The sequence below is a fragment of the Aotus nancymaae genome, unplaced genomic scaffold (assembly GCF_030222135.1).
Source record: "Aotus nancymaae isolate 86718 unplaced genomic scaffold, 86718_ANA_hifiasm-v0.15.2.pri h1tg000089l, whole genome shotgun sequence".
In the NCBI taxonomy this organism is placed as follows: domain Eukaryota; kingdom Metazoa; phylum Chordata; class Mammalia; order Primates; family Aotidae; genus Aotus; species Aotus nancymaae.
Genome location: NW_026988504.1, coordinates 17487795 through 17511276, shown reverse-complemented (window position 1 = coordinate 17511276; position 23482 = coordinate 17487795). Strand labels below are relative to the sequence as shown.

General features: G+C 42.8%; 1 protein-coding gene across 3 annotated transcripts in view; it reads right to left on the bottom strand.

Moving 5' to 3' along the window:
• The window catches only part of BPTF (bromodomain PHD finger transcription factor), a 155451-nt gene that overhangs the window by 5296 nt on the left and 126673 nt on the right, over window positions 1-23482 (bottom strand). For all 3 annotated transcript variants that reach the window (XM_012453870.3, XM_012453869.3, XM_064369659.1), the window contains 4 exons: window positions 21347-21681; window positions 16812-17004; window positions 14221-14305; window positions 5559-5745 (listed from right to left, as the gene is read on the bottom strand). In XM_012453870.3, the coding sequence (XP_012309293.2) occupies window positions 5559-5745; window positions 14221-14305; window positions 16812-17004; window positions 21347-21681 (800 nt within the window). The remainder of the gene's footprint in view (window positions 1-5558; window positions 5746-14220; window positions 14306-16811; window positions 17005-21346; window positions 21682-23482) is intronic.

Here is a 23482-nt window from a genome sequence, read left to right as displayed (position 1 = left end):
AGATGGGGTTTCACCATGTTGACCAGGATGGTCTCAATCTCTTGACCTTGTGATCCACCCGCCTCGGCCTCCCAAAGTGCTGGGATTACAGGCGTGAGCCACCGCACCTGGCTATGTCATTATTTTTACTTTTTTACTTTTATTATTTTTGAGATGGACTTTTGCTCCTGTGGCGCAGGCTGGAGTGCAATGGTGCAGTCACTGCAACCTCCGCCTCCTAGGTTCAAGTGATTCTCCCGTCTCATCCTCCCAAGTAGCTGGGATTACAGGCATGCACTACCACACCTGGCTAATTTTTGTATTTTTAGTAGAGATGGGGTTTCTCTAAATTGGTCAGGCTGGTCTCAAACTCCTGACCTCAGGTGATCCTTGGCCTCCCAAAGTGTTGGGATTACAGGTGTGAGCCACTGCGCTCAGCCTAATGGCATTATTTACATTATTAGGACAACATAAATATTTTTCTCTGTAGCACCTAATCCTTTGCTAATAGGGCATTCTTTTTTTTGTGTGTGTGTGTCACCAGGCTGGAGTGCAGTGGCATGAATATGGCTCACTGCAGCATCTACCTCCTGGGCTCAATCCTCCCACCTCAGCCTCTGGAATAGCTGGCACCACAAGTGCACATGACCATGCCTGGCTAATTTTTGTATTTTGTAAAGATGGGGTTTCGTCATGTTGCCCAGGCTGGTCTAGAATTCCTGGGCTCAAGCATCCTCCTGCATCAGCCTCTCAATGTGTTAGGATTACAGGCATGAGCCACTGTGCCCCGCCAATAGGGCAATCTTACACAACTTTCTGTTTTTAGTTGCGTTTCTAATTGCCTTTCATTTTTATCCCTGACATTCGTTGGCTTAATCATAGCCTTATGTTTTTCTGTCTTAATAAATTACCTAATGTATGAGTCATTTTCTTGCTCTACTGACCCTCTGGGGAGTACTCCATTCTCCTGCTAGGATTTGGACTGCTTACCACACAGCCTGCTTTACAAATGTTCACTTTGGGTCAGAGTAATTCTCAGTGCTTTCCTGAATCTCTTGTTTTCTGAATCCAAATGAACAAATAAAAATTTCTGGCAGGGCTCGGTGGTTCACCCCTGTAATAATCCTAACACTTTGGGAACCTGAGGTGCGCAGATCACCTGAAGTCAAGAGTTTGAGACTAGCTTGGCCAACAAGGCAAAACTCTGTCTCTACTAAAAATACAAAAATTAGCTGGGTGTGATGATGGGTGTCTGTAATCCCAGCTACTTGGGAGTCTGAGGCAGGAGAATCCCTTGAATCCAGGAGGCAGAGGTTGCAGTGAGCGGAGATTGTGCCACTGCACTTCAGCCTGGGCACCAGAGTGAGACTCCGTCTCAAAAAAAAAAAAAAAAAATCTGGCCCAGCGCAGTGGCTCACGGCTATAATCCCTGCACTTTGGGAAGCCAAGGCTGGCAGGAGGATCGCTTGAGTTCAGGAGTTCAAGACTAGTTTGGGTCATATAGCAAGACCCTGTCCCTAATTAAAAACATATATTATTAAAAAGGAAAAAAATTGTTTCCTTATTTTTGATAGCACACATTTTTTTTTTTCCTGAGGTGGAGTCTCACTCTGACACACCCAGGCTGGAGTGCAGTGGCATGATCTCAGTTCTCTGCAGCCTCTGCCTCCCGGGTTCAAGTGATTCTCACGCCTCAGCCTCCTGTGTAGCTGGGACTACAGGTGTGAGCCATTATACCTGCCTGATTTTTGTATTTTTAGTAGAGACTGGACTTCGCCATGTTGGCCAGGATGGACTCGAACTACTGACCTCAAGTGATCCTCCTGCCTTGGCCTCCCAAAGTGCTGGGATTACAGGTGTGAGCCACTATGGCTGGCCAATAGGACGTACTTTTAAAATTAAAACACTTGCCAAGAAAGGATGCCCTGAATCCTTACATGATTAAAAATGTATTTATTCTGCCTCTACACTTAACTGTTTAGCTGGACATAGACTTCTAGGCTGAACATCATTTTTTCTTTTTTTTTTTTTTTTTTTTTTTTGAGACGGAGTTTCGCTCTTGTTACCCAGGCTGGAGTGCAATGGCGCGATCTCGGCTCACCGCAACCTCCGCCTCCTGGGTTCAGGCAATTCTCCTGCCTCAGTCTCCTGAGTAGCTGGGATTACAGGCACGCACCACCATGCCCAGCTAATTTTTTGTATTTTTAGTAGAGATGGGGTTTCACCATGTTGACCAGGATGGTCTCGATCTCTTGACCTCGTGATCCACCCGCCTCGGCCTCCCAAAGTGCTGGGATTACAGGCTTGAGCCACCGCGCCCGGCCTCTTTTTTTTTTTTTTTTTTTGAGACAGAGTTTCACTGTTGTTACCAGGCTGGAGTGCAATGGCGTGATCTCGGCTCACCGCAACCTCCGCCTCCTGGGTTCAAGTAATTCTCCTGCCTCAGCCTCCCGAGTAGCTGGGATTATAGGTACGCGCCACCATGCCCAGCTAATTTTTTTATATTTTTAGTAGAGACGGGTTTCACCTTGCTGACCAGGATGGTCTCGATCTCTTGACCTCGTGATCCACCCACCTCGGCCTCCCAAAGTGACATCATTTTTTCTTAAACATTTAGATTTACTCTTCCACAACCTTCTAGTACTAAATGTTGTAACAGAAAAATCTGACACCAATATAATTCTTGTTTTATAGATTGTCTGTTTTATCTATGAGTTTCTTTTATTCTTAGCATCTGGAAATTTCATAGTGATTTATGTAGGGGTGAGTCTTTTCCCATCTGTCCACCTGGTTTATGATGTTTATCAACTGTCCCCCTTGTTCCCCCAACTCCTCATAGAGTGCAGGGGCTTTAATTTAGTCACTGCTAAATTCCCGATATCTGGCACATATCAGGTTCTTGAATTTCAAGTCCTGTTGCTCTCATCAGCTAAGGACATTTTTCTTTTATTCTTTTTGTTGTTGTTGTTGTTGAGACAGGCTCTGTCACTCAGGTTGGAGAGCAGTGGTGTAATCACAGCTCACTGCGGCTTTAAACTCCTGGGCACAAGTGATCTTCCTGTTATAGCCTCCTGAGTAACTAGGACTACAGATGCACACCACTATGCCTGGTTAATTAAAAAAATTTTTTTTTTCTCGCTCTGTCACCCAGGCTGGAGTGCAGTGGCGCCATCTCGGCTCACTGCAACCTCTGCCTCCCAGGTTCAAGAAATTATTCTGTCTCAGCCTCTCGAGTAGCTGGGACTACAGGCGCACGCCACCATGCCCAGTTAATTTTTTTTTGTATTTTTAGTAGAGACGGGGTTTCACCATATTGACCAGGATGGTCTCGATCTCTTGACCTCGTGATCCACCTGCTTCAGCCTCCCGAAGTGCTAAGGCTAATTTTTGTATTTTTAGTAGAGATGGGGTTTCACCATGTTGGCCAGGCTGGTCTCAAACTCCTGACCTCATGATCCGGCCACCTCGGCCTCCCAAAGTGCTAGGATTACAGGCATGAGCCATTGTGCCTGGTCCAGTTCTACAGATTGTGTAGTTTCTCGGCTCTTGGTCTATAGCCTGCTGTCTACTTTTCTTTCTTCCTTGCCTCTGTGTGTGTGTGTGTGTGTGTGTGTGTGTGATATGTGATATATTTTATTCCTTTGCTGAGAATTAAAATTGGATACTTTATCTGGGCTTTTCCTTTTTTTTTTAAAGAGGCAAGGTCTTGCTGTGTGAATCACCCAGGCTGGAATGGAGTGCCTTGATCACAGTTCACTGCAGCCTCAAACTCCTGTATTCAAGTGATTCTTCTGCCTCAGCCTCCTGAGCAGATGGGACTATAGGCACTCATCACCAAGCTTGGTTAATTTTTTTTTGGTAGTAGAGACAGTGTCTCATACCGTGGCCTAGGCTGGTCTTGAATTCCTGGCTTCAAGCAATCCTTCCCCCTTGGCTTCCCAAAGTACTGGGATTACAGGCATAAGCCACCTTGCTTGGCTTTTCACTTTTATTTTAGGTAAACTGCCTTTAAAATACCCCCTTAGTAAGCATCTTCCTTGCTATAGGAGAAGACAGCAAAGCACACGATGGCTTTTCCTCAAAGGAAGATCACTGGGTAGAGCACTGATTCTTACATTTCCTCAGTGCTTTTGTGTTATTGGCGGTTCAAAGAAAAGGTCTATGAGTTTAAAATCCAGGCCGGGCGTGGCGGCTCACACCTGTAATCCCAGCACTTTGGGAGGCTGAGGCAGGCGGATCACCTGAGGTCAGGAGTTTGAGACCAGCCTGGCCAACATGGTGAAACCCCATCTCTACAAAGAAAAGAAAAAAAAAAAAAAAGAAAAAAAAAGGCCCGGTGTGGTGGCTCATGCCTGTAATCCAAGAATTTTGGAGGCTAAGGCGGGCGGATCACCTGAGGTCGGGAGTTCAAGACCAACCTGACCAACATGGTGAAACCCTGTCTTAAAAAAAAAAATCCAGCTTGGCCCACAGAAAAAATATCCAGAAAAATATAACATTTTATGATTATAGCAACATAAATTAAAGAGAAAGTACTTAAAGCCCTCCCTTAGGGATCTTCCTCCTACTCTGCCTGATAGAACTGTCATGTCTATACTCCACAATCCACTAATCAAGATGTAAACTCATGAGAGCAAGAGCTCTGACTACCTTTATACATGCCCAGTGGCATTTAAGACAGCATCTTGCATTCTGTAGGTATTTGATACATGCTTTTTGGATTTTTTATTTTTATATTTTTGAGATGGAGTCTTGCTTTCTCACCCAGGCTAGTGTGCAGTGGCGCAATCTTGGCTCACTGCAACCTCTGCCTCCTGGGTTCAAGCTATTTTCCTGTCTCAGCCTCCCAAGTAGCTGAGATTACAGATGCCCACCACCACGTCTGGCTCATTTTTGTATTTTTTTTTTTTGGAGACGGAGTTTCGCTCTTGTTACCCAGGCTGGAGTGCAATGGCACGATCTCGGCTCACCGCAACCTCCGCCTCCTGGATTCAGGCAATTCTCCTGCCTCAGCCTCCTGAGTAGCTGGGATTACAGGCATGCGCCACCACGCTCAGCTAATTTTTTGTATTTTTAGTAGAGACGGGGTTTCACCATGTTGACCAGGATGGTCTTGATCTCTTGACCTCGTGATCCACCCGCCTCTGCCTCCCAAAGTGCTGGGATTACAGGCGAGAGCCACTGCGCCCGGCCCCTCATTTTTGTATTTTTAGCAGAGACACAGTTTCCCCATGTTGGTCAGGATGGTCTAGAACGCTTGACCTCAGGTGATCCACCTGCCTTGGCCCAATGTGCTGGGATTATAGGCGTGAGCCACTCCACCTGGCTGCCTTTTGAATCAAAAAAAAAAAAAAAAAAAAAAGACCTTTAGGCAGATCAGCAACAAATGCAGCAATTTCCCAATATTTTGTCTGTCCACTTCTCTTTGGCAGTAGATCATAAAACTGGAGTCTTGATTTTTTTTTTTTAATATTTAAGGTTAAATTTACCATAAACTGCACTGGTTGAATCTTTCAACAGGATGGTATAAAGAGTTTAAATTGCTGAATTAATTCAGAACACTGAACCCATTTGCTCACCTGCTAGCTTTGAATCCTTTCAATTTCTGTACAAAGAATGATTCAAGAACTTCTGCACACTGGTAAAATGGGGAGTCACTTGGATTGTAGTAACGACAGTTATCAAAAATTTTGGTCATATCTGCCACAAATTCCGTCAGCTTTTCATAATACCGTCTTTGTACTCTTTCTTCCATGGTGGCAAGGTCTTAAAAACACAAAATGTAAAACATTTTCAGAGCTTTAAGGTTTTTCCAGTGTGAATATTCTCCGAGGTTCTAACAAGTATATATGTTTACTGTGCAAGCAGTCCTGGAACCAAGCTGGTTCACGCTGGAGGCTATTTTGCAATTCATGAAGAACATAAGAGTACTCTTCCAATTTTGTTTCTGATTGAGGTTCTAAAATATAAATCCTGATTGCTGTTAAGAAGGTTCTTTTACTTTCAGTTAGCTGCATAGAACAGCTCTTCCTTCAAGTGGTTTGAGATTACATGATCTACGCATATCTAAGTATAATACATTTTTACATGCAAACAATTTAGTATATGTACAAAGCAAAGGTGGGAATCCAGAATTAACAAAATCTCTGTACTAGTGGCTTTATGATCTTTGTATTAGATGTTAACAACATCATTTTGCTTTCTTTATTCATTTTTATTGTTACCTTATATTTGTGACAAGTGAGACTGTCCTACCATTTATGACCACAATGACAAAAGTGGCTACTTAAAATAAATGTACAGGAAAAATATCAGCTGATACGAATATTAGTATGTAACAGTACAGGCAATAAGTAGAAAGGAGGAAATCATTATGGTGCTAGATGGGTGTGATCTTGTGAAATATGTATTTGGTCTCTGTCCCCATTTCCTGATGGGACTTAGCTCTTAACTGGCTAGAATCTCCGGAGTGACAAGTTTCTTTTGTATGTTAATGACTGGTGGCTGGAATTCCTTAGATAGCTTCGGGATGGGGGCTGGTCACCGGAAAGACCTGGGCAGGATTAGAGGGTGGGGACTTTCAGTCCCATCCTCCAACCTCCGGAAGGGGAGAGGGGCTAAAAGCTGATCACCAAAAGCCAATGATGTAATCACTCATGCGTACAAAAAGAAGCTTCCCTAAAAACCCAAAAGGGCTAGGTTCTGAGAGCTTCCTGATACAGCTGAACAGGTGGAGGTGACTGGCTGGTGGTGCCCAGAGAGGGCATGGAAACTCTGTGCCCCTCCCCACAGCGTTGCCCTGTGCATCTTCTCCACCAGGCGTTCATCCGGATCCTTTGCAATATCTTTAATAAACCGGTAAGTGTAAGTAAGTGTTTCCCTGAGTTCTGTGAGCTGCTCCTGAAAATTACTGAATCCTAGGAGAGGCTTGTGGGAACCCTGATTTATAGCCAGATGGTCAGATGTGCATGTAAAACAACCTTGGGCTGGTGACTAGCATCTGAAGAGGGGGTAATCTTGGAGACAGAGCTCCCAACCTGTGGGATCTGACCCTATCTTCAGGTAGATAGTGTCAGAATTGAATTGAATTAAATCAGAAGACACCCAGTTGGTGTCTGAGGCAGATTGCTGGATTGGTTGTTCCTGGGGCAAAATCCCCACCCACTTCTTGGTGACCAGAGGTCACAAAACAGAATTCTCCTAACTTGATTACTGTAGTGTGAGAGAGCACAGGAAAACAAATTTATTTTTTCGATGTACAGCAGGCAACTGCTTTGGAACGTACTGACTGAGATAAATCTACCTGAAACAACACTGATCCTAGGAGAACGTTGGGTTTGAAAGAAAATTCTATATACAATTTTACATAAAAATCTGAGAGAGCGAAAAGCCAGTAATCTCAAATCAATCTAGGGTGGATAGACAATAGATTCCAAACTAAAGCTCAGTGAGTATTTCAGAATTTGAAAAAGTGATTTGAAAGTTCATCCAAGAAATCAAAGTACAAGAATACCTAAGAAACATCTGAAGAGTAAAAGTAATGAGAGATAATTTTACCTGTCAGACTTTAAAAAATATTGTCAATCTGTGATAATGAAGTGTGGCGGCATGCAGAGCAACACAAACACTAGTGGAGCCAAGTTCACAACAGGAACAGATCTAACTATCTAGTATAAGAATTTCACATATGTTAAGGATGTCACTTCAAGTCAGCAGAGAAAGAAAGAGTTCATTCATGAATGGGGTTGCAGGCCGGGGTGGCTCACGCCTGTAATCCTAGCACTTTGGGAGGTCTAGGTGGGTGAATCATCTGAGGTCAGGAGTTCAAGACCACCCTGGCCAACACATCAAAACCCTGTCTCTACTAAAAATACAAAAATAAGCGGGCGTGGTGGCGCCTGCCTTTAATCCCAGCTACTAGAGAGGCTGAGGTGGGAGAATCGCTTGAATCGAGGAGGCCGAGGCTGCAGTGAGCCAAGATTGCACCACTGCACCCCAGCATGGGCAACAGAGCAAGACTCTGTCTCAAAAAAAAAAAAAAAGGGCGGGGGAGTTGGGGTAACTGTCTACATATCTGAAAAAAAAAAAGTTCTATCTGACATTATATGTCAAGATAATTCTGGATTTATTAAAATTCAAGGGCAAAAATTAAAACCATAAAAAGTACTATGAGACACAAAACTGTAAATGTAATAACTGTATATACAAAAATGATTAAAATGGCAATTTTGTTATATGTATTTTAGTACACACACAGACACACACACATACACTAGTCTTTGAAAGCTCCAGTATATGTAGAGGAAAAAAATGTGTAAATGTGAAGAACTGTGAAAATACATATAGCGGCCAGGCGCGGTGGCTCACGCCTGTAATCCCAGCACTTTGGGAGGCCGAGGCGGGTGGATCACGAGGTCAAGAGATCGAGACCATCCTGGTCAACATGGTGAAACCCCGTCTCTACTAATACAAAAAATTAGCTGGGCATGGTGGCGCGTGCCTGTAATCCCAGCTACTCAGGAGGCTGAGGCAGGAGAATTGCCTGAACCCAGGAGGCGGAGGTTGCGGTGAGCCGAGATCGCGCCATTGCACTCCAGCCTGGGTAACAAGAGCGAAACTCCGTCTCAAAAAAAAAAAAAAAAAAAAAAAAAAAAAAAAAAAAAATACATATAGCTTGATTCCAAGCAAGACTTGGGACATCCATTCTGTAGGTTTATGTAAGGCGTTCAGAAAAGAGTGAACACATCACACTAGGACATTCCTGTTTCATACTTATTTTATGTTCTGATTACTTATTACTTGACTAATTTTCATTTTAATAAAGTATGTGAATAATACTTGGACATTTTATGGTTCCAAGTTAATTAGGCATCCCTTAATAAAAGTCCTAGGAGAACACATAGGTGAGTATATATCATGGAGTAGGAAAAAGACTCCAAGCATGACATCAAGGGACAAATATATAATGATTAATAGATATAAATCCAAAAAATGTTAAAAATTACTATAGCTGCCGGGCGCGGTGGCTCAAGCCTGTAATCCCAGCACTTTGGGAGGCCAAGGCGGGTGGATCACGAGGTCAAGAGATTGAGACCATCCTGGTCAACATGGTGAAACCCCGTCTCTACTAAAAATACAAAAAAATTAGCTGGGCATAGTGGCGCGTGCCTGTAATCCCAGCTACTCGGGAGGCTGAGGCAGGAGAATTGCCTGAACCCAGGAGGCGGAGGCTGCGGTGAGCCGAGATCGCGCCATTGCACTCCAGCCTGGGTAACAAGAGCGAAACTGCGTCTCAAAAAAAAAAAAAAAAAATTACTATAGCCAATAAAAAAACCATAAAATGTTTACTTCTCTTTAGTATGTAAATAGCCCTTAAATAGCTGGGTGTGGGGGCTCACGCCTGTATTCAAAGCACTTTGGGAGGCCGAGGTGGGCAGATTACCTGAGGTCAAGAGTTTGAGACCAGCCTGGCCAACCAACATAGTGAAACCAGTCTCTATTACTAAAATTAACTGGGTGTGGTGGCAGGCGCCAGTAATCCTAGTTACTTTGGAGGCTGAGATGGGAGAATCCCTTGAACCCAGGAGGTGGAGGTTGCAGTGAGTCAAGATCGTATCACTGCACTCCAGCTCGTGCGACAGAGCGAGACTCCTATTAAAAAAAAATAGCCCTTAAGTAATACTGATAACAATATAAATATCTTGAGAGAAGCACAGAAGAAATATGAGGATAGAAAACTCTTTTTTTTTTTTTTTGAGATGGAGTTTCGCTCTTGTTACCCAGGCTGGAGTGCAATGGCACGATCTCGGCTCATCGCAACCTCCACCTCCTGGGTTCAGGCAATTCTCCTGCCTCAGCCTCCTGAGTAGCTGGGATTACAGGCACGCGCCACCATGCCCAGCTAATTTTTTGTATTTTTAGTAGAGATGGGGTTTCACCATGTTGACCAGGATGGTCTTGATCTCTTGACCTCGTGATCCACCCGCCTCGGCCTCCCAAACTGCTAGGATTACAGGCGTGAGCCACTGCGCCCGGCCCTAGAAAACTCTTATATAATAACACTTCGTCCAAATTAGCAGAAATTAAAAATTATAACACTGGCCTATTAACACAGAGGTTACCAGCAGTGGACAGTATGGGAGTAGTGGCAAATATTTTGCTTTACTTTACATCTCTGTAACATTTGCATTTGTGCACCACAAAACATATTACTTTTGAAATAAATAGTCGCAAAGACAAAAAATATGCCCCTCAAAAGAGTGATAATATTCAGTGTTCTTTAAGAGTGCAGAAAGAATGCTACAGATATACACTATTAGTGAAAGCTGGTTCAATTTGCTAAAGTGTATTTTTTTTTTGAGATGGAGTTTCGCTCTGTTGCCCAGGCTGGAGTGCAGTGGCATGATCTCGGCTCACCGAAATCTCTACCTCCACCTCCTGGGTTCAAGCAATTCTCCTGCCTCAGCTTCCTAAGTAGCTGGAATTACAGGTGCTCACCACCACACCCGGCCAATTTTAGTAATAGAGACGAGTTTCACCATGTTGGTTGGTCAGGCTGGTCTCAAACTCCTGACCTTGTGATTCGCCAGCCTTGGCCTCCCAAAGGGCTGGGATTACAGGCATGAGCCACGGTGCCTGGCGCTAAAGTGTAACTTAAAAATAAATTAAAAAAAAAAAAATGTTTTTTGAGACAGGGTCTTGTCTTGCTCTGTCACCCAGGCTGAAGTGTGGAGATATGATAGCAATGAGCCTGGCCTAGACATTCTTTTTTATAAAAAACCTAAAAAGGGCTGGACACTGTGGCTCACGCCTACAATCCCAGCACAAGGCCAAGGCAGGTGGATCCCTTGAGGTCAGGAGTTAAAGACCAGCCTGGCCAACATGATGAAACCCTGACTCTACAAAAAATACAAAAATTAGCTGGGCATGGTGGCGGGCTGCTGTAATCCCAGCTACTCTGGAGGCTGAGGCAGGAGAATTGCTTGAACTAGGAGGTAGAGGTTGCAGCCAAGATTGCCTAAGTGCACTCCATCCTGGGTGCCAGAGTGAGGTGCCGTCTCAAAAACAGAAAAAAAAAGTCTAAAAAGGGCTGGGTATAGTGGCTCACCTCTGTAATTCTAGCACTTTAGGAGGCTGAGGCAGGCAGACTGCTTGAGCCCAGGGGTTTGAGACTATCTTGGGCAACAAGGCGAAGCTCTATCTTTACAAAAATACAAAAATTAGCTGGGCGTTGTGGTGGGGCTCTGTAGTCCCAGCTACTCTAAGCTGGGACGCTGAAGTGGGAAAATTCCTTGACACCCGGGAGACTGAGGCTGCAGTGAGCCGATATTGCACCACTACACTGTAGCCTGGGCGACAGTGAGGCCCTGTCTCAAAAAAACAACAAAAAAAGTATACTACATCCTAGCTACTCAGAAGGCTGAGGTGGGAGAATCACTTGGGCCTGGGAGGTTGAGGCTGCAGTAAGCTGGTGATGGCACCACTGCACTCCAGCCTTGGACAGAAGCAGCAAAGCCTAAAATGTACTTAGACCCTTTTACCTGGAGACTGTTTTTTTAGAACAAACAAGTATAGGCAGATGTATGAACAAAGATGTTCACTGACATGTTGTTTATACTAGCAAAAACTGCACACAACAAAAAATCTATGGGGGGGGTCTTGATTTTAATTTCATATAATTAAAAACGCTGTAGGTCTATACCAGCTGATGTGAAAAAGTATTAAGTTTACAAAATACATTACCAAACATGTTTCATATAAGCCTCTGAGAAAATAACAGTTGTGGATTTTGTTGGTTCCCTTATACCCTTAAAGAAAATTACTATTTTCAATTTAGTCTATCTATATCGTTCCAGACACATTTTCTATGCATTTCTTTTTTTTTTTTGAGACAGTCTCGCTGTGTGCCCCAAGCTGGAGTGCAGTGGCGTTATCTGGGCTCACTGCAACCTCTGCCTCCTGGGTTCAAGTGATTCTTCTGCCTCAGCCTCCTGAGTGGCTGGGATTACAGGCTCCCACCACCATGCCTGGCTATTTTCTATGCATTTCTAAACACATTTAGGTACTCTTAGAAAATAAATGTTTACTGCTTAAAACCTGGATATTGCTTTGTAACTTTCACTTCTTTTCCCAACAATATGTTTTGGAGATCTATATCATTTATGTACCTACTTAGGAGATATAGGAGATGATGTTTTTCTTAGTATGTATATATGTATTTTATTATTATTTTTGTGGGTAAAGGTCTCACTTTTTGCCCAGGCTGGAGTGCAGTGGTGCTATCTTGGCTCACTGAAACCTCTGCCTCCCAGGTTCAAGCAATTCTCCTGCCTCAGCCTATTACAGATACTTGACACCATGCCCGGCTAATTTTTTATATTCAGTAGAGAGGGGGGTTTCACCATGTTGGTTGGGCTAGTCTTGAACTTCTGACCTCCAGTGATCCACCTGCCTCGGCCTCTCCAAGTGCTGGGATTATAGACATGAGCCACAATGCCCAGCCGTTTTTTTTTTTTTTTTTTTTTTTTTTGAGATAGGGTCTTATTCTATCACTCAGGCTGGAATGCAGTGGGATGATCCTGGCTCACTGCAGCCTTCACATCCTGGGCTCAAGTAATCCACTTCAGCTTCCTGAGTACACCATGCCTGGCTAATTTTTTTTTTTTTTTTTGAGACAGAGTCTCTCTCTGTCGCCCAGGCTGGAGTGCAATGGTGCGATCTCAGCTCATAGCAACCTATGCCTCCCAGGTTCAAGTGATTTTTGTGCCTCAGCCTCCTTAGTAGCTGGGATTACAGGCACCCGCCACCATGCCCGGCTTAATTTATGTACTTTTTTTGTAGTAGAGATGGGGTTTCACCATGTTGGCCAGGCTGGGCTTGAACTCCTGGGCTCAAGTCTTGTCTCAGCCTCCCAAAGTCCTGGGATTACTAGCATGAGCCACCGTGCCTGGCCTATCCTGTTTTCTTATTTTTTTATTTTTTATTTTTTGAGATGGAGTTTCGCTCTTGTTGCCCAGGCTGGAGTGCAATGGCACCATCTGGGTTCACTGCAACCTCTCCTCCTGGGTTCAAGTGCTTCTTCTGCCTCAGCTTCCCGAATAGCTGGAATTACAGGCATGTGCCACCATACCTGGCTAATTTTGTATAGTATTTATTTTGTAAATTGTCTACAATTAACTTGTACTATTATTTCTATTGCCAACATACTTATTTTAGTAAACATCCCAGGTACTTTTTCAAAGGTGACTACACCAATTGAAATATGTACAATGATTAACTCCTTCATCTTCAACATCAGGAGAACAGAGGTAATAACTACTTGTTTATGTTTGTTTTTCAAAGATAGTAATTTATTTCCTCTTCACGTTTCCCCCTCTTTGAAGCTGCCACAAAACACAAACTCTTCTCATTTAAAAAAATGCTTAGCTGGCTTTTGGAACATAATTCTTTCATTAGCGGTAAGTGATTCTTTGGAAGCTTTTAGCTACGTTTTAATTTTTCTTTTTTCTTTTTTTTTTTTGAGACAGAATCATCCAAGCTGGAGTGCAATGGCATGATCTTGGCTCACTGCAACTTCCGCCTCCGGGTTCAAGTGAGTCTTCTGCCTCAGCCTCCTGAGTAGCTGGGATTACAGGCCATGCCCAGCTAAATTTTTTGTGTTTTTAGTAGAGACAGGGTAATTTTTCTAATTTTTTTTTTTTTGAGATGGAGTCTTGCTCTGTGGCTCAGGTGGATTGCAGTGGCGCTATCTTGGCTCACTCCAACCTCTGCCTCCCGAGTTCAAGTGATTCTTGTGCCTCAGCCACCTCAGTAGCTAGGATTACAGGTGCCTGCCACCATACCCGGCTAACTTTTCTATTTTTGTAGAGATGGGGTTTCACCATGTTGGCCAGGTTGGTCTTGAACTCCTGACCTCAGGTGATCCATCTGCCTCAGCCTCCCGAAGTGCTGGGATTACAGGCGTGAGCCACTCCTCCTGGCCCATTTCCAGTGTTTTTGTAATTATAAATACTGTCGAAATGAACATACCTATGCATATGTAAATCCTAAGAAGTAAAACTGCTGGGTTCAAGAGTATGCGCAATTAAACTTTATATAGATACTACCAATTTACCCTCCAAAGTAACTATACCAATGTATACCCCCACCAGGCTTGCTAAAAACATTCTAAGATATTAATTTTATGGATAAAATATCCACTGAGACTTCTGAAAAAACTTCATATTCAACTCATGTACTTACCCATAGGTTCCTTAATAACACCATAATAATCTGGTGCATCATTAGGGTCTACTGGTTCAAGGAAAGGCCAGGCCATCTTATGGGCCTATAATGAAAAAATAGGCATCATTATTGTCAGTGAAAACACTACTTCCATTTAAGTTTCCCAGTTAAGTTACTACATCAATGAACATAAAGGTTAATTAAAAAAAATTTTTTTTTTGAGATGGAGTTTCGCTCTGTTGCCTAGCCTGGAGTTCAGTGGTACGATCTCGGTCCACTGCAATCTCCACCTCCCAAGTTGAAGTGATTCTCCTGCCTCAGCCTCCTGAGTAGCTGTGATTATGGACATGGTGGTGCATGCCTGTCCTGTAATTCCAGCTACTTGGGAGGCTGAAGCAGGAGAACTGCTTAAACCTGGGAGGTGAAGACTGCAGTGAGCTGAGATCGCGCCACTGCACTCCAGCCTGGGCAATAAGAACAAGACCCCATCTCAAAAACAAACAAACAAACAAACCATATTAGGTGATTTCTGCTCTAGCAATAAGTTACCGAAGATAAGCATCCTCTACAATAATGGTACTTAAAGGCTGGCCAGAAGACCTTAGTGTGGAGGGCTGGAGCACAAGTTAGAATTCACAAAATCAGTATTCTGGGCCCTACATTGATGACCTGTCACTCACTGAGTGATGCTGGCATTGCAACTGCTTCTGTCAACAGGTGGGATGGGTTCCAAGTGTGGAGTCATTACCACAGCTGGTTATGATGAAGTGGCAGAGATGTGATGCTAAAATTCTTGTGATTATGATAACATAGGAGAAAGTTTCTTTTTCTTTTTTTTTTTTTTAAAAGATGGGGTTTCACCATGTTGGTCAGGCTGGTCTTGAACTCCCGACCTCAGGTGATCCGCCCGTCTTGGCCTCCAAAGTGCTTGGATTACAGGCGTGAGCCACCTCGCCTGGCCAAGAAAGTTTCAATCCATTGCACTATACTCTCTTATTTCCCCCATTTTTTTTGAGACAGGGTCTTGCTCTGTCACCCAGGCTGGAGTGGAGTGGCATGATGATCATGCTCACTGTGCTCAAGTGATCCTCTCACCTCAGTCTCCCGAGTAGCTGGGATTACAAGTGTGTGCCAACATGCCAAGCTAATTTTTTTAAATACATGTTTTCAGAGATGGGGTCTTACTTTGTTGCCCAGGTTGGTCTCTAACTTGTTGACTCAAGTGATCCTCTGCCTTGGCCTCCCAAAGTGCTGATTATAGGTGTGAACACATCGGCCTTCTTTTTTTTTTTTTTTATCCTTGAGATGGAGTCTCACTCTGTCACGCAGCCTGGAGTGCAGTGGTGCAATCTCGGCTCACTGCAACCTCTGCCTCCTGGGTTCAAGTGATTTTCCTGCCTCAGTCTGGTGAGTAGCTGAGATTACAGGTATGCGCCACTGTGCCCAGCCAATTTATGTATTTTTACTAGAAACGGGGTTTCACCATGTTGGTCAGGGTGGTCTGGAACCCCTGACCTCGTGATCCACCCACTTTGGCCTCCCAAAGTGCTGGGATTACAAGTGTGAGGCACCACGCCTGGTCCACACTGGTCTTCTATGTCTTCAATACATATCTATCACTTGCTAATCCTGCAAACCATCTCCATCCTGTTTTTCTTTCTTTTTTTTCTTTTTCTTTTTTGAGACAGGGTCTCATACTGTTGCCTGGGCTGGAGTGCTGTGTGGCTCCATCTTGGCTCACTGCTACCTCTGCCTCCTGGGGTCAAGCGATTATCTGGCCTTAGCCTCCCTAGTAGCTGGGATTACAGGTGTGCACCACCATCCCCAACTAATTTTTTTTTTTTTTTTTTTTTGAGACGGAGTTTTGCTCTTGTTACCCAGGCTGGAGTGCAATGGCGCGATCTCGGCTCACTGCAACCTCCGCCTCCTGGGTTCAGGCAATTCTCCTGCCTCAGCCTCCTGAGTAGCTGGGATTACAGGCATGCGCCACCATGCCCAGCTAATTTTTTGTATTTATAGTAGAGACGGGGTTTCACCATGTTGACCAGGATGGTCTCGATCTCTTGACCTCGTGATCCACCCGCCTCGGCCTCCCAAAGTGCTGGGATTACAGGCTTGAGCCACTGTGCCCGGCCCTAATTTTTTTGTATTTCTAGTAGAGACAGGGTTTCACCATGTTGGCCAGTCTGGTCTCGAACTCCTGACCTCGTAATCTGCCTGCTTCAGCCTCCCAAAGTGCTGGGATTACAGGTGTGAGCTACTGTGTTCGGCCCCTTTTCTGTTTTTCATAAGGAAAAGAATAACTATAATCTAATCAAACTATTTCTCAATCCACGGGAGTGAGAGGAAGTTTCTTTAAAAATCAAATGTATAAATAAGTGAGTCACTTGAACACTTATGTGTGTTAGATAAACTGAGTTTGTGTGGAGATATGGCAAAGCTCAGGACACTGGTATGTGAAGAACTGAAGTGCGTGAAGCACTTCACTAGACTAGCTGGGAGTCAGTAAATAATCACTCTAAGATTGGAAACCTGAAATCCTAGAAATGCTTCCAAACTTATGGTGGTTTATTTTATTTTCAAATGTTGCACACAGAGGGGTCTCTCACCTGTAAGGAACGGAGCACCCTCTTCAACCCCTCATAATCCTTCTCTGTTAGTGGCGTGAGCACTGTCATGGCATCCTCTGTTGACTGGCACTGTGGACAGACATACTCATCAATGAGCTCTGCCTCACTTTGCAAGATGCCAACGCAGCGCCCATGGTACCAATTCTGACACCGATCACAGCCAATATAAAATCTGCAAGATCCGAAATGGAAATGTGAGTTGAAAACAGATGGGATGATGTTCCTTATAATAAAGCATGCACCTGAAAACTTGCTAAACCCTGGGATATAAAGTAGTTTTAGTATTACGATTTTAATACTTTCAAGATTGACATTCCAGTACGTTAATTTAGTATTTTTGATGTTAAGAACAAGCAGTAAAAAAATTTGTAAGAACACTGTGCAATACTGGAGAACCAATTTAAAAATAAATATAAAACATTTAATTCATTTTAAAGCTGAAAACAAAGCCAAAAATCTTTCAACTAGTACTGTATCGTATGGGAGTTCAAATTCCTACAAGCTAGTAACAGTCTCAGAGCTTGTACCCAAATTAGTGTTTTTCTAACCTACAATAAAGCACCATTTCAAACACTGATAAAGTCCAAACAAGTCAGGCTATTTTAATCTCATTAATTTCTATGTTACATATTGAAGAATCAAATCTACCATTAAACCACATTTCCCCAATGTGTCTCAAACATTCACTATGAAGCAAGATAAATTTTGAAGGGTAGGTAGAGGGAAAAAGAGAAAAAAAAATTGAAAAGGAATTTGTAATGTAAGTGTATAATCAATGTAAAAAAAAATCTGCTTTTTATTTTAAAATAAATAAGTAACCAGTCAGAGCAATTTGGCTTCCTAAATTATTAAATATGATGCTCTTATCGGAACTCACTGTGACTCATCATAAGGTGTTCTGCAGATACAGTACAATTCCTCACTGCTGCCCTCTTGTGCCCGTTTACAATCATTACAGATGTACACATCCATTTTCTTAGCCTCCTTTTCTGTGATGCCAACACATTCTCCATGATACCAGTTAGTACAAAGATCACAGCCAATATAGAACCTAAAAGTATTCACAATGAAAATGACAATGTAATTGTCATTTTGAGCCGCATGGTACTTAAATCTGTCTTCCCTGCCTTGATTCACTTTTTTTACAGGATAACTTCCTGCAATGAGTCAGCTAAACATTCCTGAATCCAACCATTCTACCCTTGGCAAACTTCAGTAGCTGACACTCTATCATGTGTGGAAACATAAAGTCACTCACATCAGTTTCAACAAGTACACTGCTTAGTGAAATATGAGTCTTTAAAAACATACTAGAATTTGAAAAAAGAAACAACACACTGATGGTAATGTCTTCCTCTGAATGAATGTGTGTAAAACTGTAACAGGCACAAAAACCAAAGCCAAAGAATCAAAGACTTACATCTGTCAAACCTATTCCACAGAAGCCATTTCAATATCAGGGCTATTTCTTAGATAGGTTTGAAAATGTATCTCACAATTTAAAATTGGAAACAAAGCAAAGCGCAAACACCAAGTAGAAGTTACACTACAAGAACATGCAGGTCAGCCAGGTGTAGAAGATAAATGGTCAAAATATGATATGAAGAAGAGAACTAAGAAAGTTACATATAGCAATTCAATCTCTACCAGATTTGCCAAATAAACAATGAAATTTAATATAATTGAAAATAATCTCTCATAATGGATTATGGCATGGGTCAGTTTTTCAGTTAATATAATGTTTGTGACAATATGGACAGTGGCCTGGCTAATTAACGGGCAAGGAACTTGGAAGGAGCTGTTTCAATTCAACACCAGGGACCAGGTGTGGAGAACAATGCCAGGATAGCTATCTAAAACCTGTGAGGTTCTTCAGTGTTTGGTAAGATGGAGCTGTATAAGTGTGTAATTGTGGAGTACAGAGTGGCCTCTGTAATAAAAGACCTCCAATGACAAAAGGAAAAGTAAATGTAACAAATGCTTATACAGTGTGTCTACAAGTGTTGATAGGCACTGTGCAGGAACACCATGTCAAAGTCATAGTGAGAATTACCATGAATCACAGGGAAACAGACTGGCCTTGCTGATACCATTGGCACTCTTAGTTCTACCAAGGCATTTCTTGGTAGATTCACCTAGAGGAATGGAAGTCGTCCTCAAGCTTCAAATTGACCTGCTTCATGAATGTGAAGGAATAATACATGGTTATGTGGTTTATCCTGTTACCACTAACTTTTTTTTGAGACAGTGTCTTGCTGTAGAGCCCAGGCTGTAGAGCAGGGGCAGGATCATGGCCCCATGCAGCCTGGACCTCCCAGGCTCATGTGATCCTCCCACCTCAGCCTCCCGAGTAGCTAGGACTATAGGTGTGCACCACCAGGCCCGGCATTTTTTTTTTTTTTTTTGACGGAGACTTGCTCTGTCTCCTAGGCTGGAGTGCAGTGTTGAAATCTCAGCTCACTGCAACCTCCGTCTCTTGGGTTCAAGTGATTCTCCTGCCTCGGCCTCCCGAGTAGCTGGGATTACAGGTGTGTGCCACCACACCTGGCTAATTTTTGTATTTTTAGTAGAGACAGGATTTCACCATGTTGGCCAGGCTGGTCTTGAACTCCTGGCCTCAGGTGATCCGTCCACTTCAGCCTCCCACAGTGCTGGGATTACAGGCATGAGCCACTGCACCCAGCCAATTTTTTGTACAGAACACGGCCTCTTTATGTTGCCCAGACTGGTCTCAAACACCTGGGCTCAGGTGATCCTCCGGCCTCAGCCTCCCAAAGTGCTTACGTTACAGGTAATGAGCCATGGTGTCCAGCGCTTTTTTCTTTTGAACTATGACTCTCACATGATTTTCACTGCCACAGGTGGGGGTCCTCTGAGGTACTTTGTGTATTACCTCCACTGGGTGATAGGCTGTGTTCTGGAAGGATGTTCAGGACTTGAATTTCAATTTTTAGTCACTCTCTCTCACTGGATTCCCAAACCAGCCTAGTTTGGGACAAGAGATTACGAACTACTTCTTAAAAACACTAACTCATCTCAACTAAAATAGGGAGTGAATGAACCTGGCATACTAAAATGTTAATAACGACAAAATGAAAAATATAAAATAACCATAAAATAATGAGGCAATCACGATGCAGTGGGCACATGTACATGTGTGCCTCATTTTATGCAATGTAGGCATTTCAAAGAAGTTGTGTGTGAAATGAATTTCTGTGATCTGAATACTCTAAACAGGCCAAAGAACCCTTGTTATTCAAAGAAATTATGTAAGGAAATCTTTTTAACTGAAAAAGAAAAGTAAGCAAACTCCTCTTTCAGAAATCGAAATCAATTAGTATATTTTGCTTAAAGTGAGGCACACTTGTATTAAACTGAGGAAAAAATCACTGAACAGGGTTCTACTGTTTACATTATGTGTAATTTCCAATGAGGTAAGATAATGAAAAGTAAAGATGTCTAAAGTGATCTGTGTTTAATTCAACACACAGCTCAATTTACCAACAAAGAGTTTTCATTCGGCATTTGCAAACAGATTATCATTTAGATAGCACCACCAAAGCAGCTTTAATGTTGCAACTTGAACATCATTGAAGAGACCAGAATTTTATTTTAGGAATCAATCAGGTATCCACTTAAGGTAGGTATTAAGCATTCCTAATTCTAATTAATTGATTCTAAATGATTATTTTTTAAAGCACAATCAAACTTTTTGGTGCTGTAAAAAATATGGTAGTTAACTGTGGTTTTAAAAAGCTGGCCTATATTTTAATGTTCAAAGTAGAAGTTAAATGTTTTGTAAAATGATAGTAATGACCAAAAAAATGAAACTACATTTATGTTTTAGTGCCTCTATAGTCTTGTTTGTATCACCAAATACAAGTCACAACTGTCAAAAACAGCTTCCAGCTGCCAAATTGTTGGGTGTTATGCTTGAGGAATGGGGAAAAGGAACACTTCTTGCATTTTTCTGGCTTTTGTCTCTGATAAGAAAGTGGAAACTTTGACAAAAATATTGAGTTGCAGTATTTTAATATAAAAAACAGAACTACTTAAAACAAAACAATTAAGAAACCGAACCACTCAGGTTCAAAACCTCAGCCCATTCATGTTCAAATGGTTTCCAGGATTTCATGTATTCACAGGACTCTGAACAGATCCCAGAAAGGATGCTCTCCATTCTGGGAAATAGTATGACACCTCCTTCTCCAGACATCAATTACTTATAGATTTGGAGTTAATTCAGAGGGAAGAGGCGAAAACAAAGGAGCAACAGAAAGTTTGTTTTTGACAGAAAAGAATATAACAAAGGACAATCACAAACACGTGAAATAGCAAATTTTACTTTACTAGCGTCAAGGGTAAGAATATCACATGCAAGACCATGGATGAAACATTACTCTTAAATTTGATATTTTCATTTATATCACTCTCAAAATATTGTCTTCAAAACTGTCAATTTCACAGCTAAACTTTCAAGACAAAAAAACTAGAGCTCAAAAAGATCTACTCACTTAGATTCATCATAAGGCGTTTTACAGATACAGTAAAGCTTTGTGTCCTTCTTAGTTTCCTTTGAGGTAGTAGAGATCATTTTCTTCTTCTTGGACTTTGAGCTTGAGTCTTTTTCCTCTTCCCGCTTCCTCTTCTGGGAAGCAGCAGGTAAGGTAGGTGTGGACAGGTGGCCTGTGTGTTGCACAGCAGGTGGAGGGGGAGGTGAAGGTGGAGGGGCTGGAGGGGCTGGAGGAGCTGCCGTCACTGGGGGGCAGGGTGCAGGTACTGCCATGGCTTGAGCCACCTGCATCAGGTCTTTTTCTTTCTTAATTTTCAGGTCTCTCTTCAGCTCTTCCTGTTGTCAATTAAAGACAATACAAGACTGTCATTAGAGTCATATAAATGTGTGATCTGGCCAGAAGATGGTACATTACCCACTCCTGTAGAAGTAGTTCCACAGTTCAACCTAATGTGAGAGTTTTTTTTTTTTTCTTAATACTCAAATTGCACCTTGAGTGAGAGAGTTTTAGTTAGTTCCAAACAAGAGTTTTCTTGTAGCTTAAACCCAACTAAGACAATTAGAAACAAAAAATGAAGATTATGTAACAACAACTAGAAAGCTGTTAGTTACCTTCAAAGGAGAGCTGAATGAAAGAATGAAGTGGTTAGAATGTCCCTCCTGGCTTGCCCCTTTCCCACCAGGGTTCTCCCTGTGGTTGCTCAGAAGGTTACTTCAAGTATCCTCACCCACTGGCTGCTTTCTTCTTGCTCTTACAGTGTGATTGGACTAGACTACAATGTGACCTTGAGACTCACAATGTAGTCTGACCAGTATAAAGCAGAAAAGAGGCAGATTTGCCTTGTTTATTATGATGCTCCTATGTCTAGACTTTCAGACTGGAGGGAGAGTTGGGCAACATAACATACTATTTTCTTTTTTAAAAAAGTAACTTTCTTTTTTTTTGGAGACAGAGTTTTGCCCAAGTTGGAGTGCAATGGTGTGATTTCAACACATTGCAACCTCCAACTCCCGAGTAGCTGGGATTATAGGCTCGCGCGACTACGCCCAGCTAATTTTTCGTATTTTCAGTAGAGACGGAGTTTCACTATGTTGGCCAGGCTGGCCTCGAACTCCTGACCTCAGGTGATTCACCTGCCTTGGCCTCCCAAAGTGCTGAGATTACAGGCATGTGTTACCACACCTGGTCAATTTTTGTATTTTTAGTAGAGATGGGGTTTCTCCACGTAGGTCAGGTTGGTCTTGAATTCCTGACCTGAGGTGATCCACCTGCCTCGGTCTCCCAAAGTGCTGGGATTACGGGTGTCAGATACTGTGCTTGGCCAAGTTTTGGAAAATAATCACAATTAAAAAATTTTTTTTATTATTTTTTTTGAGACAGAGTCTCGCTCTGTTACCCAGGCTGGAGTGCAGTGGTGCGATCTTGGCTCACTGCAACCTCTGTCTCCCAGGTTCAAGCGATTCTTGTACATCAGCCTCCTGAGTAGCTGGAATTAAAGGTACATGCTACCATGCCCGGCTAATTTTTCTATTTTTAGTAGAGACAGGGTTTCATCATGTTGGTCAGGCTGGTCTCGAACCCCTGACCTAATGATCCTCCCGAATCGGCCTTCCAAAGTGCTGGGATTGTAGGTGTGAGCCACTGCCCCTGGCCTTAATTTTTATTTTTTATTTTGACCGACTTTCTTGTTTGTCTGGGCCTGAGGAATTTCCTAGGACGTGGAACTTTTCAGGTTTTTTGTTTGTTTTTGAGATGGAGTCTTGCTCTGTTGCCAGGCTGGAGTGCAGTGGTGAGATCTTGGCTTACTGCAACCTCTGCCTCCTGGGTTCAAGCGATTCTCCTGCCTCAGTCTCCCAAGTAGTTCTGTGCCTGGCCTCTTTTCATATCTTTTTTAAAAAAAGTTTTAGGCCTGCTGTGGTGGCTCATGCCTGTAATCTCAGCACTTTGGGAGGCCGAGGAAGGCGGATCACAAGGTCAAGAGATCGAGACCATCCTCGCCAACAAGGTGAAACCCCGTCTCTACTAAAAATACAAAAATTAGCTGGGTATGGAGGCGTGTGCCTCCAACCCCAGCTACACAGGAGGCTGAGGCAGGAGAATTGTTTGAACCTGGGAGGGAGGCAGAGGTTGCTGTGA